Raw genomic sequence first — 24,480 nt, 5'->3', positions numbered from 1 at the left:
TTCTTGCTGAATGTAAAAATCGATAAATTCACACTTATTTAAGAAAGTTTTGGCTATTAGAAGTCAATGGGTGTGGCTACTGACTCACAGTGAAGGGGTAGTAGATACTCAACTGCTGTTAGCTGGTTTTAGAATGTACTCTGTCTGGTTGCATGTGGCACAAAAGACCATTTCCTACAAAGAATCTTTGGAGAACAAAACAACTGTTTGCTTTAGCTTTTGATCATTCACTTACTTCATCCCTATTGGTGCTGCACTTTACACTGTGGGTATAAGTGGTGTAGAATCTATCACATGCTGTAAATGTAGTTCAGGTCCTATTTTGGTGAATCTTCACTTACAATACTACAAATGTACTCTGTTGTATTTGTATTTTGTTACTGAAAATTGCTCTGCAATGCTGGTATGAAGGGTCAGATTTTCAAAAGAGCATGTATTTAGGAACCAAAATAAATGATAAGATTTTCAAAGGAGGTACGTTGGATGCTGAGCACTTTTGAAAAATCTAGCCCAAATTGTGGGTGTTGAACACTTGAAAATCTGGTCCCTTCAGTTCATGGCTTAAGGGTGCTATATTCTTCTTAGTGTACATGTTACTTAGCGAAAACAGAAGGTGCACTTTGTCTCAAAGAGCTTATAATGTAAACTAGATAAATGCAGAAAATGATGAGAACTAGAAAGGAAGGGAGGGGTGAGGTTTACAACAAATAAAGAACATGCAAAACATGCTTTGCGTATGGAGTTTGAAAGATCAGATTATTACATCTAAATACAGAGAAGGGCAAAAGATAAGATCTAGAAATCAGTGGTTAAAAGCTAGCTGAAGGAAGTGAATTTTGAGGGATTTAAAATCAGAAAGGAGGTAGAATGCATTGTGCAGTTGGAGATCAAGATAACCCCAAGTGATGAGAGCTGCAAGATACAACAAAAATGGATTGATTATTTGAAATAAACATCAAATTAATCCTTAAAATCATAGTGCATCAATTAATATGCATAACATTTAATGCAATATTTTACTTATTTGTAGGATGCTGATATTTTAGGTACGCAACTGAATTTTAAACTGGTAAAACATTTAGTAAATATTCTTAATCATGTCAGGGAAGAAGTGCTCTGTTGCAGAGAAACCAATCCCGCCTGCAGAACCCATTGAACCAGTGCTCTGTGGCAGCATAGCCATTGGAGGATTATCACTTGCTGTTGCTAAAACTGGTGCCACCATTAACAACACACCTTTGTATTTACATCTTGCACTGATGAAACGTGATCAGGTAATTGACAATGTATTTTTTTTTTCATTTTGTCTCAGCTGTAGTCACTGTTCCAGAGTTGTGTACTTCAGGAATGTTCAGTGAAAAGCTGTATAGTTTGATACCCATTGTCAGATGACTCCTTATATGACATAATCCAAAACTCATTGAGGTCAATGGAGGGAATCTTTCCACTCACTTCATTGGGCTTTGGATCAGGTCTGTAACGAAAATAAACAAGAAAACACTTGGTTAAACAATAAGAGTTAAACAGTCTTATTTTCACATGGCTTTCTCAATTTCAGGATTTGCCTAAGGAATTGACTGTGCCACTACCAATGGTCACTCTGTTGAGCTGTGGAAAATCGTCATCTGGAAAACTGAAGTTAATGAAAGAAGTGATGCTTATACCACCCACAGAGTTAACAGTTAAACAAGTACTGTATGCTACTATTTTCACTTTAATTTTATGACATCATAATTTATTGACCTCATACCTTTTAGATACAGTCCTGAGAAAGTGTTTTTTTTATTTCTGTTTATGGGTGAGGTCAAACTTTCCTTAACAAAATGTTATTACAGAACTGAATAGTTAGGATATGGAATCTTTTGTATTGCAGATCTCTAAATATAAAGTATGTGTGTCTAGTGGATCACAGGAATCAATTCAATTAAAAGCAGCAGCAGAGTTTTGTAATACGGTGGAAGCATATAATAGGCTTGTATAAAATGCATAATATAATTGGTATAATAGGCTTGCCATTCATAGATAATAAATCATATCATTCAGTGTATAGCACACAGTAAAAGGATGACCACAAGAAAAGTACACAATAAGATGTAAAAATCTTTGTGAACAAATCATTTTTAAAATGAAACTATGTAGAAGGGAAAGCAAAGAGGAACAAAAACCCATTAAAGTGGCAGGAAGGGTGGATAAGGGCAGGCTGGGTCAACACCTTATTTGCTTAACTGTATGTGGCATTAAAGAATGTATCTGCACAAGATGCCTACATTAAAGCTGTACTCTGTTTTGTATGCCAGTGACCTGAACAAAGTAGCTGAGCTTTACTCTTGTTGTTTATAATTGTCACCAAAACCTATTGTGCCTTTCAAAGGCATAATACCTCCTGGGTGCTTGAGTGGGGAGCAACGAGAGATTCTTTGCTACAACATGCAGTAGCAAGAATAGCATGCCCCCTGTGTGGTTATGTTATTTGACTGTGACCTCTGCCTCCACTAGTGCACCTATGTAGGCATGATTAACATAATATGAAGGCATATGATTTATGAAGGGAGGGTTAATCTTTTCCTTATTCAGTTGAAGAGGAAAGATAGTCTTGTGGTTAAGCAGTAGACTATGACTGAAGATTGGAGTTCATTTTCTGACTGCCACAGCCTTCCTGTGTGAGCTTAACCTCTTTGTTCCTCCATTCCTTGCTTGTAAAATGGAGATCGCAATACTTTCCTACTTCATGGAGTTGGGGAAGATAAATACATAAGTATTTCTGAGGTGCTTAGATGCTAATCTCCTAGGGCTTGTCTGCAAAAAGACACTCAGAAAAATTAATTCAAATTAACTAAAAGTGTGAATTTAAAGTAGAAAGAAAAGGAGTACTTGTGGCACCTTAGAGACTAACCAATTTATTTGAGCATAAGCTTTTGTGAGCTACAGCTCACTTCATCGGATGCATACTGTGGAAAGTGTAGAAGATCTTTTTATACACACAAAGCATGAAAAAATACTTCCCCCTACCCCACTCTCCTGCTGGTAATAGCTTATCTAAAGTGATCACTCTCCTTACAATGTGTATGATAATCAAGTTGGGCCATTTCCAGCACAAATCCAGGTCCCCCCCCCCCCCCCCACAAACCCACTCTCCTGTTGGTAATAGCTTATCTAAAGTGACCACTCTCCTTAGAATGTGTATGATAATCAAGGTGGGCCATTTCCAGCACAAATCCAGGGTTTAACAAGAACGTCTGTGGGGGGGAGGGGTAGGAAAAAACAAGGAGAATTAGGTTACCTTGCATAATGACTTAGCCACTCCCAGTCTCTATTCAAGCCTAAGTTAATTGTGTCCAATTTGCAAATGAATTCCAATTCAGCAGTCTCTCGCTGGAGTCTGGATTTGAAGTTTTTTTTTTGTAATATCGCAACTTTCATGTCTGTAATCGCGTGACTAGAGAGATTGAAGTGTTCTCCAACTGGTTTATGAATGTTATAATTCTTGACATCTGATTTGTGTCCATTTATTCTTTTACGTAGAGATTGTCCAGTTTGACCAATGTACATGGCAGAGGGGCATTGCTGGCACATGATGGCATATATCACATTGGTGAATGTGCAGGTGAACGAGCCCCTGATAGTGTGGCTGATGTTATTAGGCCCTGTGATGGTGTCCCCTGAATAGATATGTGGGCACAGTTGGCAACGGGCTTTGTTGCAAGGATAGGTTCCTGGGTTAGTGGTTCTGTTGTGTGGTATGTGTTTGCCGGTGAGTATTTGCTTCAGGTTGGGGGGCTGTCTGTAGGCAAGGACTGGCCTGTCTCCCAAGATTTGTGAGAGTGTTGGGTCATCCTTCAGGATAGGTTGTAGATCCTTAATAATGCGTTGGAGGGGTTTTAGTTGGGGGCTGAAGGTGACGGCTAGTGGCGTTCTGTTATTTTCTTTGTTAGGCCTGTCCTGTAGTAGGTGACTTCTGGGAACTCTTCTGCCTCTATCAGTCTGTTTCTTCACTTCTGCAGGTGGGTATTGTAATTGTAAGAATGCTTGATAGAGATCTTGTAGGTGTTTGTCTCTGTCTAAGCCCTGGTCTACACTAGGACTTTAGGTCGAATTTAGCAGCGTTATATCGATTTAAACCTGCACCCGTCCACACAATGAAGCCCTTTATTTCGACTTAAAGGGCTCTTAAAATCGATTTCCTTACTCCACCCCTGACAAGTGGATTAGCGCTTAAATCGACGTTGCCGGCTCGAATTTGGTGGACACAATTCGATGGTATTGGCCTCCGGGAGCTATCCCAGAGTGCTCCATTCTGACCGCTCTGGACAGCACTCTCAACTCAGATGCACTGGCCAGGTAGACAGGAAAAGAACCGCGAACTTTTGAATCTCATTTCCTGTTTGGCCAGCGTGGCAAGCTGCAGGTGACCATGCAGAGCTCATCAGCACAGGTGACCATGATGGAGTCCCAGAATCGCAAAAGAGCTCCAGCATGGACCGAACGGGAGGTACGGGATCTGATCGCTGTTTGGGGAGAGGAATCCGTGCTATCAGAACTCCGTTCCAGTTTTCGAAATGCCAAAACCTTTGTGAAAATCTCCCAGGGCATGAAGGACAGAGGCCATAACAGGGACCCGAAGCAGTGCCGCATGAAACTGAAGGAGCTGAGGCAAGCCTACCAGAAAACCAGAGAGGCGAACAGCCGCTCTGGGTCAGAGCCCCAAACATGCCGCTTCTATGATGAGCTGCATGCCATTTTAGGGGGTTCAGCCACCACTACCCCAGCCGTGTTGTTTGACTCCTTCAATGGAGATGGAGGCAGTACGGAAGTAGGTTTTGGGGATGAAGAAGATGATGATGATGATGAGGTTGTAGATAGCTCACAGCAAGCAAGCGGAGAAACTGGTTTTCCCGACAGCCAGGAACTGTTTCTCACCCTAGACCTGGAGCCAGTACCCCCCGAACCCACCCAAGGCTGCCTCCTGGACCAGCAGGCGGAGAAGGGACCTCTGGTGAGTGTACCTTTTAAAATGCTATACATGGTTTAAAAGCAAGCATGTGAAAGGATTACTTTGCCCTGGCATTTGCGGTTCTCCTAGATGTAGTCCTAAAGCCTTTGCAAAAGGTTTCTGGGGAGGGCAGCCTTATTTCGTCCTTCATGGTAGGACACTTTACCACTCCAGGCCAGTAACACGTACTCGGGAATCACTGTAGAACAAAGCATTGCAGTGTATGTTTGCTGGCATTCAACCAAAATCCGTTCTTTATCTCTCTGTGTTATCCTCAGGAGAGTGAGATATAATTCATGGTCACCTGGTTGAAATAGAGTGCTTTTCTTCAGGGGACACTCAGAGGAGCCCATTCCTGCTGGGCTGTTTGCCTGTGGCTAAACAGAAATGTTCCCCGCTGTTAGCCACAGGGAGGGGGGAAGGTTGAGGGGGTAGTCACGCGGTGGGAGGAGGCAAAATGCGACCTTGTAACGAAAGCACATGTGCTATGTATGTAATGTTAACAGCAAGGTTTACCCTGAAAGAGTGTAGTGACTGTTTTATAAAATGTGTCTTTTTAAATACCGCTGTCCCTTTTTTTTTCTCCACCAGCTGCATGTGTTTCAATGATCACAGGATCTTCTCCTTCCCAGAGGCTAGTGAAGCTTAGAAAGAAAAAAAACGCACTCGCGATGAAATGTTCTCCGAGCTCATGCTGTCCTCCCACACTGACAGAGCACAGACGAATGCGTGGAGGCAAATAATGTCAGAGTGCAGGAAAGCACAAAATGACCGGGAGGAGAGGTGGAAGGCTGAAGAGAGTAAGTGGCGGGCTGAAGACAGGGCTGAAGCTCAAATGTGGCGGCAGCGTGATGAGAGGAGGCAGGATTCAATGCTGAGGCTGCTGCAGGACCAAACCAGTATGCTCCAGTGTATGGTTGAGCTGCAGCAAAGGCAGCTGGAGCACAGACTGCCCCTGCTGCCCCTCTGTAACCAACCGCCCTCCTCCCCAAGTTCCATAGCCTCCACACCCAGACGCCCAAGAACGCGGTGGGGGGGCCTCCGGCCAACCAGCCACTCCACCACAGAGGATTGCCCAAAAAAAAAGAAGGCTGTCATTCAATAAATTTTAAAGTTGTCAACTTTTAAAGTGCTGTGCTTAAAGTGCTGTGTGGCATTTTCCTTCCCTCCTCCACCACCCCTCCTGGGATACCTTGGTAGTCATCTCCCTATTTGTGTGACGAATGAATAACGAATGCATGACTGTGAAGCAGCAATGACTTTATTGCCTCTGCAAGCAATGATTAAAGGGAGGAGGGGAGGGTGGTTAGCTTACAGGGAAGTAGAGTGAACCAAGGGGTGGGGGGTTTCATCAAGGAGAAACAAACAGAACTTTCACACCGTAGCCTGGCCAGTCATGAAACTGGTTTTCAAAGCTTCTCTGATGCGTACCGCGCCCTCCTGTGCTCTTGTAACTGCCCTGGTGTCTGGCTGCGCGTAACCAGCAGCTAGGCGATTTGCCTCAACCTCCCACCCCGCCATAAACGTCTCCCCCTTACTCTCACAGATATTGTGGAGCACACAGCAAGCAGTAATAACAGTGGGAATATTGGTTTCGCTGAGGTCTAAGCGAGTCAGTAAACTGCGCCAGCGCGCCTTTAAACGTCCAAATGCACATTCTACCACCATTCTGCACTTGCTCAGCCTGTAGTTGAACAGCTCCTGACTACTGTCCAGGCTGCCTGTGTACAGCTTCATGAGCCATGGCATTAAGGGGTAGGCTGGGTCCCCAAGGATACATATAGGCATTTCAACATCCCCAACAGTTATTTTCTGGTCTGGGAATAAAGTCCCTTCCTGCAGCTTTTGAAACAGACCAGAGTTCCTGAAGATGCGAGCATCATGCACCTTTCCCGGCCATCCCACGTTGATGTTGGTGAAACGTCCCTTGTGATCCACCAGAGCTTGCAGCACTATCGAAAAGTACCCCTTGCGGTTTATGTACTCGGCGGCTTGGTGCTCCGGTGCCAAGATAGGGATATGGGTTCCGTCTATAGCCCCACCACAGTTAGGGAATCCCATTGCAGCAAAGCCATCCACTATGACCTGCACATTTCCCAGGGTCACTACCCTTGATATCAGCAGATCTTTGATTGCGTGGGCTACTTGCATCACAGCAGCCCCCACAGTAGATTTGCCCACTCCAAATTGATTCCCAACTGACCGGTAGCTGTCTGGCGTTGCAAGCTTCCACAGGGCTATCACCACTCGCTTCTCAACTGTGAGGGCTGCTCTCATCTTGGTATTCATGCACTTCAGGGCAGGGGAAAGCAAGTCACAAAGTTCCTTGAAAGTGCCCCTACGCATGCGAAAGTTTCGCAGCCACTGGGAATCGTCCCAGACCTGCAACACTATGCGGTCCCACCAGTCTGTGCTTGTTTCCCGAGCCCAGAATCGGCGTTCCACAGCATGAACCTGCCCCATTAGCACCATGATGCATGCATTGTCAGGGCCCATGCTTTCAGAGAAATCTGTGTCCATGTCCTGATCACTCACGGGACCGCGCTGACGTCGCCTCCTCGCCCGGTATCGCGTTGCCATGTTCTGGTGCTGCATATACTGCTGGATAATGCGTGTGGTGGTTAATGTGCTCCTAATTGCCAAAGTGAGCTGAGCGGCCTCCATGCTTGCCTTGGTATGGCGTCCGCACAGAAAAAAGGCGCGGAACGATTGTCTGCCGTTGCTCTGACGGAGGGAGGGGCGACTGACGACACGGCTTACAGGGTTGGCTTCAGGGAGCTAAAATCAACAAAGGGTGTGCCTGTACATCAAGGAGTATTTCAGGCAGGACTGCACGGAGGGTTCCAATAAGAAATGGTGCACCTAAGTTATTGTCCTTATTGGAACAAGAAGGTTAGCCTGGCCTCTGATTGATACATGGCTAGATTTACCTCGCTGCACCTTCTCTGTAAGTGACTGCAGTGTGATCTAGAAGAATGAGTCCCCTAGACAGGGGATGGGGGGAAGCAAATGAGTACAAAACAAATCTGGTCTATTTCTTGTTTTGATCCACTCCATCTATCTTTTACATCTTTGGCTGGCAGCAGACGGTGCAGAAGGACTGCATGCCATCCACATCTCATGGCTGCTTGGCAGAAGATGGTACAGTACGACTGCTAGCAGTCCGTATCGCCTGCCCGCTCACCATAAGACGGTTCAATAGGACTGACTGTAGGACTAAAGAGAATGACCTGCTCAAGTCACTCCAAATTTAGTCCCTGCGCCCATGTCTGCCCAGGCGCTCCTGATCGACCTCACAGAGGCGACCAGGAGCACCTCAGACATGACGATGACGGCTACCAGTCGTACTGTACCGTCTGCTGCCACAAGGCAAGGGGTTGCTGCTACTGTGTAGCAATGCCGTACCGCGTCTGCCAGCACCCAGGAGACATAGGGTGACGGTTACCTGAGCGGGCTCCATGCTTGCCGTGGTATGGCGCCTGCACAGGTAACTCAGGAAAAAAGGCGCAAAATGATTGTCTGCCCTTGCTTTCACGGGGGGAGGGAGGGAACGGGGGCCTGACGATATGTACCCAGAACCACCTGCGACAATGTTTTAGCCCCATCAGGCATTGGGATCTCAACCCAGAATTCCAATGGGCAGTGGAGACTGCAGGAACTGTGGGATAGCTACCCACAGTGCAACGCTCCGGAAGTCGACGCTTGCCTCGGTACTGTGGAAGCGCTCCGCCGAGTTAATGCACTTAGAGCATTTTCTGTGGGGACACACACACTCGAATATATAAAACCGATTTCTAAAAAACCGACTTCTATAAATTCGACCTAATTTCTTAGTGTAGACATACCCTGAGGGGTTGGAGCAAATGCGGTTGTATCACAGAGCTTGGCTGTAGACAATGGATTGCGTGGTGTGGTCAGGGTGAAAGCTGGAGGCATGTAGGTAGGAATAGCAGTCAGTAGGTTTCCGGGATAGGGTGGTGTTTATGTGACCATCGTTTAGGTTATTTAAACTGCATTAAAACCCTGGGTGGACACTTTGATTCAGAAAGAAAGTGGCCTTAATTCACTTTAGCACAATTGGAAGTGAATTACTCTAAAACAAATTAAGACCATTTTAATTCTGAATAAGAGTGTCCACCCAGGGGTTCCATGCAGTTTAACTAATCCACTTTAAGAATTAATTCAGATTAATTTACCAGAGTATCCTTGTATAGACAAGCCCTTACATAGATAGATCTAGGGAGGTGCTGATTAGTAGGCATGGGCAGTTATACAGATGATATTTGGTCCCTGAATATCATCTTCCCAACAGGCTTGTGATCCTATCCACTGGGGACTCCTTCTCCCAGCACATCCCCTTAGTTGAAGTTATATATTATGATGTGGAGCATAGACAGGTAGCCTCCTTTCCTGGTGCCTACATCACTTTTTGAGTTTTGAGGCAGTCATCTAGCTTTTCCCCTCCTCTTAGATCTTAAGGGGGCAGACCAATGTGTCTATTGGTTGTTAATTCAGGTAGGGTTCTTCTTAGGGTTCTGCTTACTTCCATTCAGCAAGACAAGGAATCATTGGTCCTAGCTCCACTGCTACTGGCCCTCTAGCACTGGAGAAGCTTGACCATATCAAAAGGCCATGGATAATTTGGGATTTGTGTTTGTGCTAATCAGACCTACAGAATAAAAATGTGCACTGGAATGTGTGCATTAGGAGCTACATTTTTTTTAAATAAAAGAAAATTTTCTCATGTTTTAATTTACATTCTTAATGCAAAATAATAATTCTGTTTTGGATGACTATTGTTATTTAATTTAAAGGGTACTGAAAGGCTTCTGGAGATTCAGAAACAAATGATGAGGTTGCTGGATCCTGTAGCCAAAGGGGTAAGATAAAAACTAATCCTAATTTAATAACTTGTGGAGTTAATACTGTAGATATGCTTCATATGGCCTCTCCAATACTGAACATAAGATTTATTATTTGACATTCATATCTGTCACCTGTGTATATTGAAAAACGGGCCTTGTATCACATTTCTATCGGTTTTGTGGCATTAGGGTAACCAGATTTCCTGATAGTATGAGCCCCGATATTAGGGGCTTTGTCTTATATACCCAACTATCCCTTCCCCGCCTCCCCCTGAAAAAAAAGTGTCCTGATTTTTCACACTTGCTATCTGGTCACCCTAGGCACAATATAGTAAATGCATTTATTTCACACACCCACATATTATACACACATTATAGCAGAGCAATAGCTCTACTATAGTTAAGATTAAGGCCAGCTTTCCGTTTAAAGCTTGATTGTTCTAAGTGCCCTAAAATCTGTAGGGTAATTAGATCGCCTTGAAATTTGGTTTTTTGAATGGGGCGGTGAGGTAAGGTCAGTGACCCAAATTTGGAACCATTTAACAAAGGTTTTCTGAGATACAGTTCCAAGAAAAGTACAAACAAAAAATAGTGTTTTATGAAATTCACAGATTCTAGCAATTTTGAAGTTTGAAATCCACCCTAGGCAGAAATCTAAGCATGAACTGTAAACAGTTGTGAAAAATCTGCTTCTGTCAAGGGTGTTTTTTGCGGTATGTAATCTAAGTGTAGCAAAGTACTCAGAAGGTGCTGTGACTATTTTTGAAAAGAAAATAAATTACACATGTGAGTACTCACTGGGAGGGAAGGGGTGATGGGTGCAAGAGTAAGTGGTAACAAGGGAAGAGAGGGTTGGGTCTTCAGTGAGGGATGGGAGTATTATGGGAAGGGGAGATAAATGGAAATGGGTGGAGGGAAGGGAAGAGGGCTTGGGGACTCAGCTAAAGAGGAGAGGGCCGGAACTGGAGGGTGGGAAAGGAAAAGACAGGAGGGGTTGGAGAATATGAGGGGTAGCAGAGGAAGTTGGGGTTTTAGGGAACTGTGGACTTGTCAGCCCTTCTGTGTACATGCTGGACTGTGGTGGAGCTCTACACCATTGCTGGCTGTGTATTCTGGGATCTAGAGGACCCTGCTCGTCTTTAGGTGTCTGAGCCCCTCTCCCTGAAATCCAGAAAATGAGTAGTTAACATACACCTCACCTGTGTGTGGAGTGGGTGTGAATGGGCAGGGCTAGCCAGACCGTGTGGTGGAGGGAGCCCGGTTTGGAGGAGGGTTGGATTGGGTGGAGTTGGGGCAGGCTGGGGAAGCCTGACTGAAGCAGGGGCAGCGTCCCAGCTTGGGATGGGTAGTGGGAGTGAGGAGCCAGCTCAGTGCAGCTTGGGCTATATAACTAAGGTGGTGTGCCACCTTCCGGTAAGCTGCTGCCTGTGATATATGCATGCAGCAGCACAGGGCAGGAGATAGGAAGGAGCAACTTCTGGCTTCTGAAGTGCTAACTAATGGCTTAATGGGATGGGGAAGGTTGGGGAGGGGGAGCTGGAAATGTTGGTGGAAGGGCTATATGTTGTGAGGAATGGTGGGATAGAGGGTGGAGAAGGAGTGAAACACACCAGTCTCTCACACTCAAAGTTATTGTAACCACCATGCGTTAAAACTGTCAAGGTTTGGGGACGTAGACCATGGATAAGTTTTCTATGACCGGCCTTGGTAGCAACTACACATTGCAAACATTTCAAAGCACAACATTATCCCTATTCCACAATAAAATGTACAGAATGGGGGAGGAGCTATGAAGAATCACATTGCAACTATGTGATCTAGTGGAAGACTACTGAACTGGGCCTGTTCCTAGCTCTTCCATTGGCCTGCTGGGAGACTGTGGGCAAGTCACTTCACCTCTCAGTGTCCCATCTGTAAAATGGGGATAATGACGTAAAGTTCTTTGAAGTCTAGTGATGAAAAGCACTATGTAAAACTAGGGGGTTTTAATTATTACCTAGCCACAGAAGCATATCCGGTACAAACCTAGGTGAAAACTACAACTGTCTGAATGAACACAAACATCTACCAACAAACCCCTTTCTCCAGATCATTTACCAATCCTATTCAACTTATTCATAAATGATCTGAAGAAAGGGGTAAACAGTGAGGTGGCAAAGTTTGCAGATGATACTAGACGGCTCAAGATAGTTAAGACCAAAGCAGACTGTGAAGTACTTCAAAAAGATTGCACAAAACCAAGTGATTGGGCAACAAAATTGCAAATGAAATTTCATGTGGATAAATGTAAAGTAATGCACATTGGAAAAAATAACCCCAACTATACATACAATATGATGGGGGCTAATTTAGCTACAACTAATCAGGAGAAAGATCTTGGAGTCATCATGGATAGTTCTCTGAAGACGTCCACGCAGTGTGCAGCGGCAGTCAAAAAAGCAAACGGAATGTTAGGAATCATTAAAAAAGGGATGGAGAATATCTTATTGCCCTTATATAAATCCATGATATGCCCACATCTTGAATACTGCGTACAGATGTGGCATTAGAAAAGGTTCAGAAAAGGGCAACTAAAATGATTAGGGGTTTGGAACGGGTCCCATATGAGGAGAGATTAAAGAGGCTAAGACTTTTCAGCTTGAAAAAGAGGAGACTAAGGGGGATATGATAGAGGTATATAAAATCGTGAGTGGTGTGGAGAAAGTGAATAAGTAAAAGTTATTTACTTGTTCCCATAATATAAGAACTGGGGGCCACCAAGTGAAATTAATGGGTAGCAGGTTTAAAACAAATAAAAGGAAGTTCTTCACTCAGCGCACAGTCAATCTGTGGAACTCCTTGCCGGAGGAGATTGTGAAGGCTAGGACTATAACAGGGTTTAAAAGAGATCTGGATCAATTCATGGAAGTTAAGTCCATTAATGGCCAGGATGAGTAAGGAATGGTTTCCCTAGCCTCTGTTTGTCAGAGGGAAGAGATGGATGGCAGGAGAGAGATCACTAGATCATTACCTGTTAGGTTAGGTACCTCTGGGGCACCTGGCATTGGCCACCGTCAGTAGACAGGATACTGGGCTGGATGGACCTTTGGTCTGACCCAGTATGGCCGTTCTTATGTTCTTAAACATTTCTCTTTGTTTAAAAAAATTAGAAAATGGCAATAAATTTTGTTAACACTGAGGTAAGGTTGCCTGATGATATCTTGTGCACTTCCAGAACATCGAGTTCATCAAAACTCAAACATCTGAAAGCCAGGAAATAAGAGTTCAAGTAAATGCTCATACAGCCTTAATTGTACTCTCTCTGAGTGGTGCCCATAATACACACACTCCCAAGTGTTACCTGGACTTGCCCTACGCCCAAACACACAGCCTACTCCCCTGACAGAGTATCACAGTTGTCAAATTTTACAACTCCTTCACACTTGCACATAAGATACCACCTAAACCTATATTTTCCCCTACCCAACATTAAACCCACAGAGTTCTTTCATATCCCACCTTTCTACTGTCAATACCCATGGCAAGAAGACCCCAGTGCCCTACTACTGACACAACCTACACAATTCTGTATTGAAATGATGCAGATTGGAACCTCAAGGTACCCATAAATCTCTCTCCTTTGACAACATACATGAGAGGACTCAGACCCAGATCTCTTCATATCAGAATCACAGCTCTTCCAAGCTACTGCATTTTATTCTTCCAGCATTTAGTACAGCTACACTACACAGTGAACCCAGATAATTTCCAGTGGTTATTGCCAGCTGTAGGGGGCATTTACCTTAATTCTGTATTTCCTGGTTTTCAGAAGTTTTAGTTTCACTGCACTTGACGTTCTGGAAGGGCATGAACCAGGCAACCTTAAGTGCGTTAACAATGTCTTTTGCCATTTGTCTCTCTCTCTCACACACACACATAAACAAACCCCTGTTTGGTGACATTGAACTTTAATCAGAAATGTAGAATAGAACATTTTCACAAATGCGAGACAACCCTCTATTCCATTATCCTTACAAGAAAAACTGCAATAAGAAGAAAACACATTCCAGCATAAGTACAATGTAAAAGAAATGACCCTGCTCCTGCAAAGGCACTTTTAACTTTACACACAAAATAGTTCTACTAAAGTCAGTAGGATTATTGACAAAGTGTGTAAAGTTAAGTGTGTGCATACATTTTTTGCGGGATTGGGGCCCTAGTTATTCTTCAGGTGCATAGTCAGTCCAGATCCACACTTTTGGGAGAACATATGCAGTTGGCACAGAAAGTGAAAATTTTCTGGAAAAAGCAGCAATGCACATTCTTCATTGAAATGAACATTTGGAGAGGAGTTATTGTGTGGTATAAAACAATATCATTACTTTGTACTGTACACAGAATACTCCTCTTCTATGTTTTCCAAAATAATGTTTTCTAAACCTAAAGGAGTACACTTAATGTTATGAGATCAAAGTTTGATCAACTCTTTTTCTTTTCGTTTCTCTTCCTGAAATAATTATGTAATTCTTGGATTTTCCCAAACGAAACTGCTTCATTGCTTTTTCTTCAGTGCCAACAGTCCAACCCTCAGCTAACAGATAGTAAAAAAGGCAGTGCACGTAGTGCAGTGAAAAGGGCTCCGGTAAGAAAACAGATTTTAGTTTTAAGCTTCCAGAGGATTATCATGAACAACAGGAAGCCCAAACATTCTACGTTATAAAATGTTCATTTACAGCAGCCCCTTTAAAAGGTCAAAGTGAAGACTTCTAAATTCCAGATAGGACACATTTTGTATAATCTAATAGGAAGTGTTTTTTTGGATTCTATTAGCTAACACTTCACCCCCCCCCCCCCGGCAAAAAAAGCCATGAGGGGATACTCCACATAGTTCATCACAGGGAGCCCCGATGCATCATATGCATAGGGGAGGGATTTGGGAGGCCAGTGAGGAGGCAAAGAGCATGACCTTCTCACTACATAGATCCTTGAGACAACTGCATGTAAGGATTGTCCCTCTGTGTTGCTTCCTATCCTTGGCAGCACAACTGCCTGGGAACCCACTCTACCTTTGATTTACCACACCCCTCTGAAACTAGTAGAAAATAGTATTGTCAAGCTTCTATTTAGGTATTATAAACAATTAAAATCAAAGCTATTAAAATAGATTTTGGGGTGAGGATTGTTATACTGAAGTTTTGGGGCTTTTGCTTAATACAGAAGGTGGGTTTTTTGGTTTCATTCATTTTTAGCCTGAAAAGGTTGATAAAACCTCCCCTGTCGACTCTGGCTGCGCCTCTCGCGGTGGCGGAGTACAGGAGTCAACAGGAGAGCGCTCAGGGGTCTATTTATCGCATCTAGACTAGATGCGATAAATTGACCCCCGCTGGATTGGTCGCTGCCCGCCAAACTGGCGGGTAGTATAGACATACCCTAAAACTGCAGTGTAGATGTTTGGGCTAGGACTGGAGCTTGAGCTCTGGGGCCCTCCTCTCTTGAAGTGTCTGAGAACTCGGGCTCCAGCCCAAGCCTGAACATCTACACCACAATTACACAGCCCTGCAAGCCCAATCCCTGCGAGCTCAAGTCAGATGACATAGACCAGCCATGGGTGTCTAATTGCAACGTAGATGTAACCTTAGCGGTATCTGTACTGGGGCTTAGGTCAGCTTAACTACTTCTCTTAGCGACATAGTTAGGTCAACCTAAGTTTTAGGTGTAGACCAGGCCTCAGGAGGAAACAAAAATAAAGAAATTGAAAAGAAACAATTTAGAGAAATCATATGAAAATACAAATTTAAGCCTTATCCTGGGAATATGATAGCATTCAGGTGGACTCATGCACTATCCGTTGCAGGATCATATTCTTATCTTAATGCTATATCTAGATAACTATGAGTGAAATAAATTGCCTTTCACTTCTTCCATCTGGTACAAGACTCTTTCTCTCTCACACAGTAATCTGAACTGTACCCATCTCTCCAAATTTTATATTTGAGAGAAGGTCCCCAACTCAGTCTCTGTAGCTAGTCTTCTGCTCCTTCTTATGGGTCTTACTCCTTCAAGACCTCTTGAGTTTAGGCAGAGACACTGTGTCACCTTCCCAACTAACTCTCTCCTCAACAGAACCCAGTTCTGCTGAGTTACCTTGGCAACCTCACGATGTCATTCAATCTGTTTAGGTGGTAGCAACAGTTTACCAGTGTATTACATAGACATAGACCCATGAGGTCCCTGAAGGAGAACTCTATGTAAGCTCGAAAGCTTGTCTGTATTACCAACAGAAGTTGGTCTAATAAAAGTTATTACCTCACCCATCTTGTCTCTCTAATATCCTGGGACTAACACAGCTACAACACTCATTTATTACGTAACATTTATAGCAGTAGAGTTTATAAAGCAACAACTTTTGTAGCTGGTTAAACACCAAAGCAGAGCTGAGATACTTGATTTAGTGCAAATCTGCTTATGGCTAGTATATTCCCACATCAGAAACATTATGCCTGATGTTCAACAAGATAAAGACCATACCATAGCTATATTTCCTGCAACATTTTGTTTCCTCATGAGGGCTTGAAAGAGCTGTACTATGTCTTGAATGTTCCAATAGTGTCACGCTGAGGTACCGGATGAGGATAACTGAGTGGGAAGTGAGTTTGAAATGTAAATGACCGTTGGAAGGAAAAGGCATGATCTATAACAAGGAAAACTTTTTCATAGCATTCACCACTTCTTAATGGAGATTGGGAGGGGAGGGGATCCACAGGGCAATCACAGATTGCAGACCAACTTCCATTTGTAATTTCATAACAGACTTTTGGCAATTACAAAATTTGCTTATGTGGAAAGGCAGTATTAAGAGGGCCTTTATAGTATTTTGGCTGTCTTTTAATGAACTATAGCAGCTGGAAACAGGTGAGCCAGAACCATGGGACCAGCCTTAGTTTTCAGGCTAGCCTTCCTTCCATGGACCAGCTTTTGGGAACCTCTCATTACATAGTGTATTGTCCATAAGGTTTTCAGTATCATTTGTGAGAGGAGAACATTATATTTTTCTGAGCTGATGTTGACTGAAATCCTACTGTCCTATAGCTACATATATGTTAATACAGATATTGTTTCTATTTTATTTCCAGCCATCAGTTTTAAGGAGAATATCCCATTTGGGGTGCTTAATAACAGGGTGTGATAGTCTAGAACAACCTCTGATCTTAATGCAAACAGCTTGCAGGAATCTCGGTCTGGAACTAGGAATAGATGTACATTTAGCAATAAACTGTGCTGCTCATGAATTGATGGACTATGTAAGTTATTTTTAATATCTGTTCTTTAACTGATTTTAAAGTGATTGCTTATTTGTTCTGTGGTAGCACATAGATGTCACAACCGCATTGTGTTGGCAGTGTACAAATATACAACAAACACAAGTCTTATGCCCTGATACACGAGGCTTTGAACATGTAGCCCCCGGTGGTGTTCACCACCCAAGACAACAGAAATGTTATGGGTAAGTGGAGGGAAGCAAGCTTCAGGGAGACCACTCAGTTGTCTCAGCCCCTTGTGTACTATGCAGCAGAGCTCTGTAGTGACTCTCTGCATATGAACATGGGGAACAAGGGGCAGCTAGTGTGATGAGATATACCCATACCTACTAACAGAATGGGTCCACAGGAATAAAACCTTGCATGGAGCAAGGCACAATGGGCCATGGCAGCTATTCCTCCTTATGACCTGGCGTAGCAGCTGTGGCTTGCTTCAGAGACACTTGGGACAGTTGCGACGAAGTCATCCATCCCTTTTCATGTGGGGTGTGGTCCATTATTCAGGATTTGGCCTTGAGAACTTAAACACTGAAAAGCTAATTGTGCCAGCCAGCTCACTCTTATTTTTCTTTGTTTGAGACTTTTCTGATCAATCGTAGCAAACTGCTTTAATGGACAAATATTCATTACTAGTTAAATTGAGCAAGCTAAATTCATTTCACTTATGACCTAAGCTGGATGCGAGTCCAAGTTTCCAAAAGAGCCTTCGCTCATACCAATGTGCAGATTAATTATATGCCTAGCTTCCACCCCCTCTTGCCTTTAAAAGTTTAAATATCTTCATATTCTGCAAAGTAATGGATTCCTGCTGTAATCCATTCACACTATTCTTCCCCTGCCCCCGTATTTTATTGTATAACACCTGTTATGTTTTAAGGCTATACACACATCAAGGTGTAGGGTACAATCTACTCTGTAAAACAAAAAAATGTGCAGCAGCGAGTCTCAGATGTGGGCCCATGACAGGGCTAAAAATAGCAGTCTAGATGTTCCTGCTGGGGCTGAAGCCTGAGCTCTGAGACCCAGGGAGGGGGGTGAGTCTCAGAACCAGGCTCCAGCCTAGCAGGAATGGCTACACTGCTATTTTTAGTCCTGTAGCACAAGCCCTGTGAACCCAAGTTAGTCGACCCAGTCTCTGAGACTTGTTGCTGCAGGTTTTTTGTTTCTTGCAGTGTAGATGTACTCAAAGACCTGTTATTGCTTAGTACAACTTCACCTATTGAACAGGAATATGTGGCACTCTTATAATTGGCTGTCAACATTTCTATGACATATTCCTATTTTAGCAGTGTCTATAACTTTGTCAGATTTATTTACCTCAGGCTGAATTTTTTGGGTGTTTTTAAAGTTTAGAAATCAGTCAGGATGCTTTTTATTTAGAAAAGATTATGTACTATTCTGTCTGGCTTAGTATTTAGGTTTTTTATGTTCTGAGTGCTGTCAATGACAGAAACCCTTCATTGTTAATATCAGACATTTTATAAGACGCTTGTGGTGTGTAACAGAAACTGTGCCAATTGATGCCAATTTGGCACACACAGAAATCCTATTTTAAGATGAACAGAACCTTAAATGATGAAACAACGGGAACTGTCATAACATTAATGGTATGTGAAGATGATGAAAGCTAAAAGTTCTCCTGCAGTTTGACATTCTGCCATTAATTCTACCTCTACCTAGATAGAATTGCCAACCTCAAGTGTGCAAAAATCATGAGTCAGGTCCCACAAATCACAAGAATGGCATAAAAACAATATATTTTGCTTCTTTTTCTTTGCCCTCTGGTTTCTGAGCCTTTAGAGTGTGCTCATTTCATGTTTTCAAGGTTTTTTCTGCACTCATTAAGGCTAGAAACTTTGTGTGGGGTATGTGTGTGAAAAGCTCACAATAAAATCATGAGAGTTGGCAACACTGCCTTGGACATGCAGAGGTCTAAAAATAGCAGGAGGTAAACTCCATCCACCTCACACAAAGCCTGAGTAAATAGCTAATGGTCTGTGGACTGAAATAAGGGCTGTGTACCCTGCATTCACCTCAGATGGGTTTTGTGGCCACTGGATCTGCATGATTGCATGGAAATTGTTTACACAAAATTGCTACCGTTTTTATCTTTTACACATTTAACTTATGTTTTTAGACCAAAGGAAAATATGAAATACTGACTGGAACACTCAAGAGTCCTGATGAAATGGTCGATATGTATGTGGACCTAATTAATAAATACCCCTCTATTATTGCATTAGTAGATCCCCTGAGGAAAGAGGTAAGAGATATTTTGAAAGCTTTTAGATTATGCTTTGGGAAATATATTTTCTAAGGGAAATAAGAAGCCATACATAAACACTCGTGGGTGAAATTCACACCTATCCAGAGGGCCAGTACACCATTTATACACCACCTATATCCTACTTAATCCCCATTCTGAGAGCTTAAGTTGTACAAATGTGATGCATAGGCCATATGTTAACTCTCTGCACAGGCCTTTTGTACTCATCAGGAACCGTGGAAGGAATTTCACTGAGCTTGCATGTGTTTACCAAAAATTAAAACCATAAGGAAAAAGTGGCATTTTTCACTCTCTTGGAGACACACAGAATGAAAATTTATGTCAGACTTCATTCACATGTCCACAAATTGGTAATATGGCCCTTACTTTATATACATTTGACATGACACTTGATAGAAATTAATCCTGATTAGTGTGAGCATAATGCAGATATACAATATATAATGTGTTTTAAAGAATTAAATGAAAATGAAGTTCTGGCAGATTCTACTTGCTAAGCCACTGTCATTTTAATTACACATCCTTTCTTGGGTGCTCATATAGTATTTTAGATACATTGCAAAAGTGAAAAACTACTTGTGAAGCAGGAAAAAAGAATTAGACATAGCTGTACATTCCTAAGAATCATTTAGTAATAAGTTGCTATGATACTATCGCACCAACATTTACACTCATACTGCAATATAAACCTATATTTGACAGTGCTGCTCAACAGCATTAAAAGGAGTGGTAGAACCACATAGAATTAACTGGAGTTGTCATAAATATAAAGGGAAGGGTAAACCCCTTTGAAATCCCTCCTGGCCAGGGGAAAGCTCCTCTCACCTGTAAAGGGTTAAGAAGCTAAAGGTAACCTCGCTGGCACCTGACCAAAATGACCAATGAGGAGACAAGATACTTTCAAAAGCTGGGAGGAGGGAGAGAAACAAAGGGTCTGTGTCTGTCTGTAGTCGTTTTGGCCGGGGACAGAACAGGAATGGAGTCTTAGAACTTTTAGTAAGTAATCTAGCTAGGTATGTGTTAGATTATGATTTCTTTAAATGGCTGAGAAAAGAATTGTGCTGAATAGAATAACTATTTCTGTCTGTGTATCTTTTTTGTAACTTAAGGTTTTGCCTAGAGGGGTTCTCTATGTTTTGAATCTAATTACCCTGTAAGATATCTACCATCCTGATTTTACAGGGGGGATTTCTTTATTTCTGTTTACTTCTATTTTTTATTAAAAGTCTTCTTGTAAAACACTGAATGCTTTTTCATTGTTCTCAGATCCAAGGGTTTGGGTCTGTGGTCACCTATGCAAATTGGTGAGGCTTTTTATCCAACATTCCCCAGGAAAGGGGGGGTGCAAGTGTTGGGAGGATTGTTCATTGTTCTTAAGATCCAAGGGTCTGGGTCTGTAGTCACCTAGGCAAATTGGTGAGGCTTTTTACCAAACCTTGTCCAGGAAGTGGGGTGCAAGGTTTTGGGAAGTATTTTGGGGGGAAGGACGCGTCCAAACAGCTCTTCCCCAGTAACCAGTATTAGTTTGGTGGTGGTAGCGGCCAGTCCAAGGATAACGGATGTAATATTTTGTACCTTGGGGAAGTTTTGACCTAAGCTGGTAAAGATAAGCTTAGGAGGTTTTTCATGCAGGTCCCCACATCTGTACCCTAGAGTTCAGAGTGGGGGAGGAACCTTGACATGGTGGCACAGTGGTGGGATTAACCTGAAATCATTTTGAGATCCAGTTGAGATTTTTTGAACTAGAAATACAGATTTTAAAAAGGAATTTTTAGGAAGTCCAGAAAGCAGCTTTGAAACTGAAAGCAGCTTGGTTTCTCTCTGCTTTGTGGCCAAGCAGAGACAAAAGGGGATTATCTTGTGAATTGCAGGTTTTCTTTGCCTGGAGGCAGGGTACTTAACTCCTGCAGGGAAATTCACAGTCTTCCAACCCAGAGGTTTTTTTTTTCTTTTCTTCCTAAAAGTAAATAGGGGGTGTGTGCTCTACCCATTTGCCTGGAGACAAAAGTGGCAGGGTTTTTTTTAGGATTTTGATTATTTTTTGTTTTACAAGGAGCACAGGTTTGAAAAGAAATTTTTTTTTCTTTGGGCTGGGTAAGCAGGTTTCCAAGTAGTTGGAGGTTTTTTGCTTTAATTTGGGCCCAGAGCAGAGACAAGGGAATTGTCTTTTTCTGTAGGCTGACAATCACTATCAGAGAATAGGTATTCTATTCCAGCACAGCAAAATTTTACAGCCAAGTTTTGTTTGTTTATTTCTAAACTTCGGGTGTAAAGTTAGTTAAAAACAGAGAGGTTAGAATGGCCAAATCCTCAGCTCGACTACAGCTGGAATTAGCCAAATTTCAGGCTAAGGAAAAACAAAGGGAACATGAAAGACAGATAGAACTCATGCGGCTGGAGAAGGAGGTACAGGAGGCTGCCCACAAGAGGGAAATGGAGGCAAGGAAGCATGTGGAGGAGATGGAGAGGATAAAGGCCCAGCAGAATATACCAACAAACCCTAGCAATCCTTCTCCAGGTACCACTTCCCATCCCAGAAAGTTCCCCACCTACAAGGCAGGTGATGATACTGAGGCCTTCTTAGAAAACTTCGAAAGGGCCTGCCTTGGGTACAACATCTCTACTGACGAATACATGGTAGAGCTGAGGCCGCAGCTCAGTGGACCCTTAGCTGAGGTGGCAGCTGAAATGCCTAAAGAACATATGAACAAGTATGAACTGTTTAAATCCAAGGCGAGAGTCAGAATGGGGATAACACCCGAGCAGTCTCGTCGGAGGTTCCGAGCCCTAAGGTGGAAACCAGACATGTCATTTACCCGACATGCCTACCACATTGTGAAACATTGGGATGCCTGGATATCAGGAGCAAGTGTTGAATCTCCAGTAAATTTGCCCTTCCTAATGCAAATGGAACAATTCTTAGAGGGTGTTCCTGAGGAAATAGAAAGATACATCCTAGATGGGAAACCCAAAACTGTAATCGAGGCAGGAGAGATTGGAGCCAGATGGGTGGAGGTGGCAGAGAAGAAGAAAACTGGTCGCAGTTGGAGCGGAGACCAGAAGGGACCACCCCAGACCACACCCTATTACCGGGGGCCGCCCAAAGCCCCACCTACCTCCCAAAGAACCCTCCAGACCCCTTATCGTCCCACCACCCCGTTCTCCAGCAACCCACCTCGCCCCGGTGACCTGTCTGCTGGACGATGTTTTAAATGTAACGAGCTGGGGCATGTAAAGGCCAACTGCCCCAAGAACCCCAACAGATTACAGTTCATTGCACCGGAATCACACCAGAGGTCCACAGGCCCAGATACCTCCCAGATACCCTTGGAGCGGAGGGAAACTGTGAGTGTGGGCGGGAAAAAGGTCACCGCGTGGAGGGACACCGGAGCACAAGTGTCAGCTATCCATGCTTCCTTAGTGGACCCCAATTTAATCAACCCAGAGATCCAAGTGACGATTCAACCCTTCAAGTCCAACTCTTTCAATTTGCCTACAGCCAAGTTGCCTGTCCAGTACAAGGGCTGGTCAGGAATGTGGACTTTTGCAGTCTATGATGATTATCCCATCCCCATGCTGTTGGGGGAAGACTTGGCCAATCACGTGAAGCAGGCCAAGAGGGTGGGAACGGTCACCCGCAGCCAGGCTAAACAAGCCGTGGGGCCTAGCTCTGTTCCGGAAACTTCTATCAGGGCCCGGTCAGAGGTGATGGACCCGGACCCCAGGCCAATGTCTGCAACAGCAGTAGTGGATCCAGTCCCAGAGACCCAGACGGAACCAGTCCCAGAACCGGAACCAGCCAAACAACCAACACCAGATCCCGTGCCAGCACTGAATCCAGTACTTGCAACCTCAACACCAGAGGGCCCCACCGAACCTGAACTGGCAGCAGCCGATAACCCTACACAAGAGGCTCAGCCGGAGCCTGAATCCCAACATAGTGCACCAGCGGAGAGCGGTTCACAGTCAACAGAAACAGCTCCATCCCCTATATCGCTTCCAGAGGGACCAAGCCTATGTCCCCAATCCAAGGAGGAACTGATGTCTCCAACATCAAGGGAACAGTTCCAGACCGAACAGGAAGCAGATGAAAGCCTCCAGAGAGCGTGGACGGCGGCACGGAGCAACCCACCGCCTCTCAGCTCTTCTAATCGATCCAGGTTTGTTGTAGAAAGAGGACTTTTATACAAGGAAACTCTTTCTGGGGGACACCAGGAAGACTGGCATCCTCAGAGACAGTTGGTAGTTCCAACTAAATACCGGGCCAAGCTCTTGAGCTTAGCCCATGATCACCCTAGTGGCCATGCTGGGGTGAACAGGACCAAAGACCGTTTGGGGGGGTCATTCCACTGGGAGGGAATGGGCAAGGATGTTTCTACCTATGTCCAGTCTTGTGAGGTGTGCCAAAGAGTGGGAAAACCCCAAGACCAGGTCAAAGCTCCTCTCCAGCCACTCCCCATCATTGAAGTTCCATTTCAGCGAGTAGCTGTGGATATTCTGGGTCCTTTTCCGAAAAAGACACCCAGAGGAAAGCAGTACATACTGACTTTCATGGATTTTGCCACCCGATGGCCGGAAGCAGTAGCTCTAAGCAACACCAGGGCTAAAAGTGTGTGCCAGGCACTAGCAGACATTTTTGCCAGGGTAGGTTGGCCCTCCGACATCCTCACAGATGCAGGGACTAATTTCCTGGCAGGAACTATGAAAAACCTTTGGGAAGCTCATGGGGTAAATCACTTGGTTGCCACTCCTTACCATCATCAAACAAATGGCATGGTGGAGAAGTTTAATGGAACTTTGGGGGCCATGATACGTAAATTCATAAATGAGCACTCCAATGATTGGGACCTAGTATTGCAGCAGTTGCTCTTTGCCTACAGAGCTGTACCACATCCCAGTTTAGGGTTTTCCCCATTTGAACTTGTATATGGCCGTGAGGTTAAGGGGCCATTGCAGTTGGTGAAGCAGCAATGGGAGGGATTTACACCTTCTCCAGGAACTAACATTCTGGACTTTGTAGCCAACCTACAAAACACCCTC

The 24,480-nt window shown here is 43.8% G+C and overlaps 1 protein-coding gene across 2 annotated transcripts in view; it reads left to right on the top strand.

The window, feature by feature from the left end:
- The window catches only part of ENO4 (enolase 4), a 45,672-nt gene that overhangs the window by 11,679 nt on the left and 9,513 nt on the right, over window positions 1–24,480 (top strand). Inside the window, exons 5-9 of one of the 2 annotated variants that reach the window (XM_073354257.1) lie at window positions 1,105–1,274; window positions 1,559–1,690; window positions 9,805–9,870; window positions 16,968–17,135; window positions 19,291–19,416. In XM_073354257.1, the coding sequence (XP_073210358.1) occupies window positions 1,105–1,274; window positions 1,559–1,690; window positions 9,805–9,870; window positions 16,968–17,135; window positions 19,291–19,416 (662 nt within the window). The remainder of the gene's footprint in view (window positions 1–1,104; window positions 1,275–1,558; window positions 1,691–9,804; window positions 9,871–16,967; window positions 17,136–19,290; window positions 19,417–24,480) is intronic. The other variant, XM_073354258.1, reaches the window with a different exon arrangement.

This window comes from Lepidochelys kempii, chromosome 7 (assembly GCF_965140265.1).
Source record: "Lepidochelys kempii isolate rLepKem1 chromosome 7, rLepKem1.hap2, whole genome shotgun sequence".
Lineage (NCBI taxonomy): Eukaryota > Metazoa > Chordata > Testudines > Cheloniidae > Lepidochelys > Lepidochelys kempii.
The sequence above is the reverse complement of the archived record's forward strand: the minus strand, read 5'-3'. Positions and strand labels throughout refer to the sequence as shown.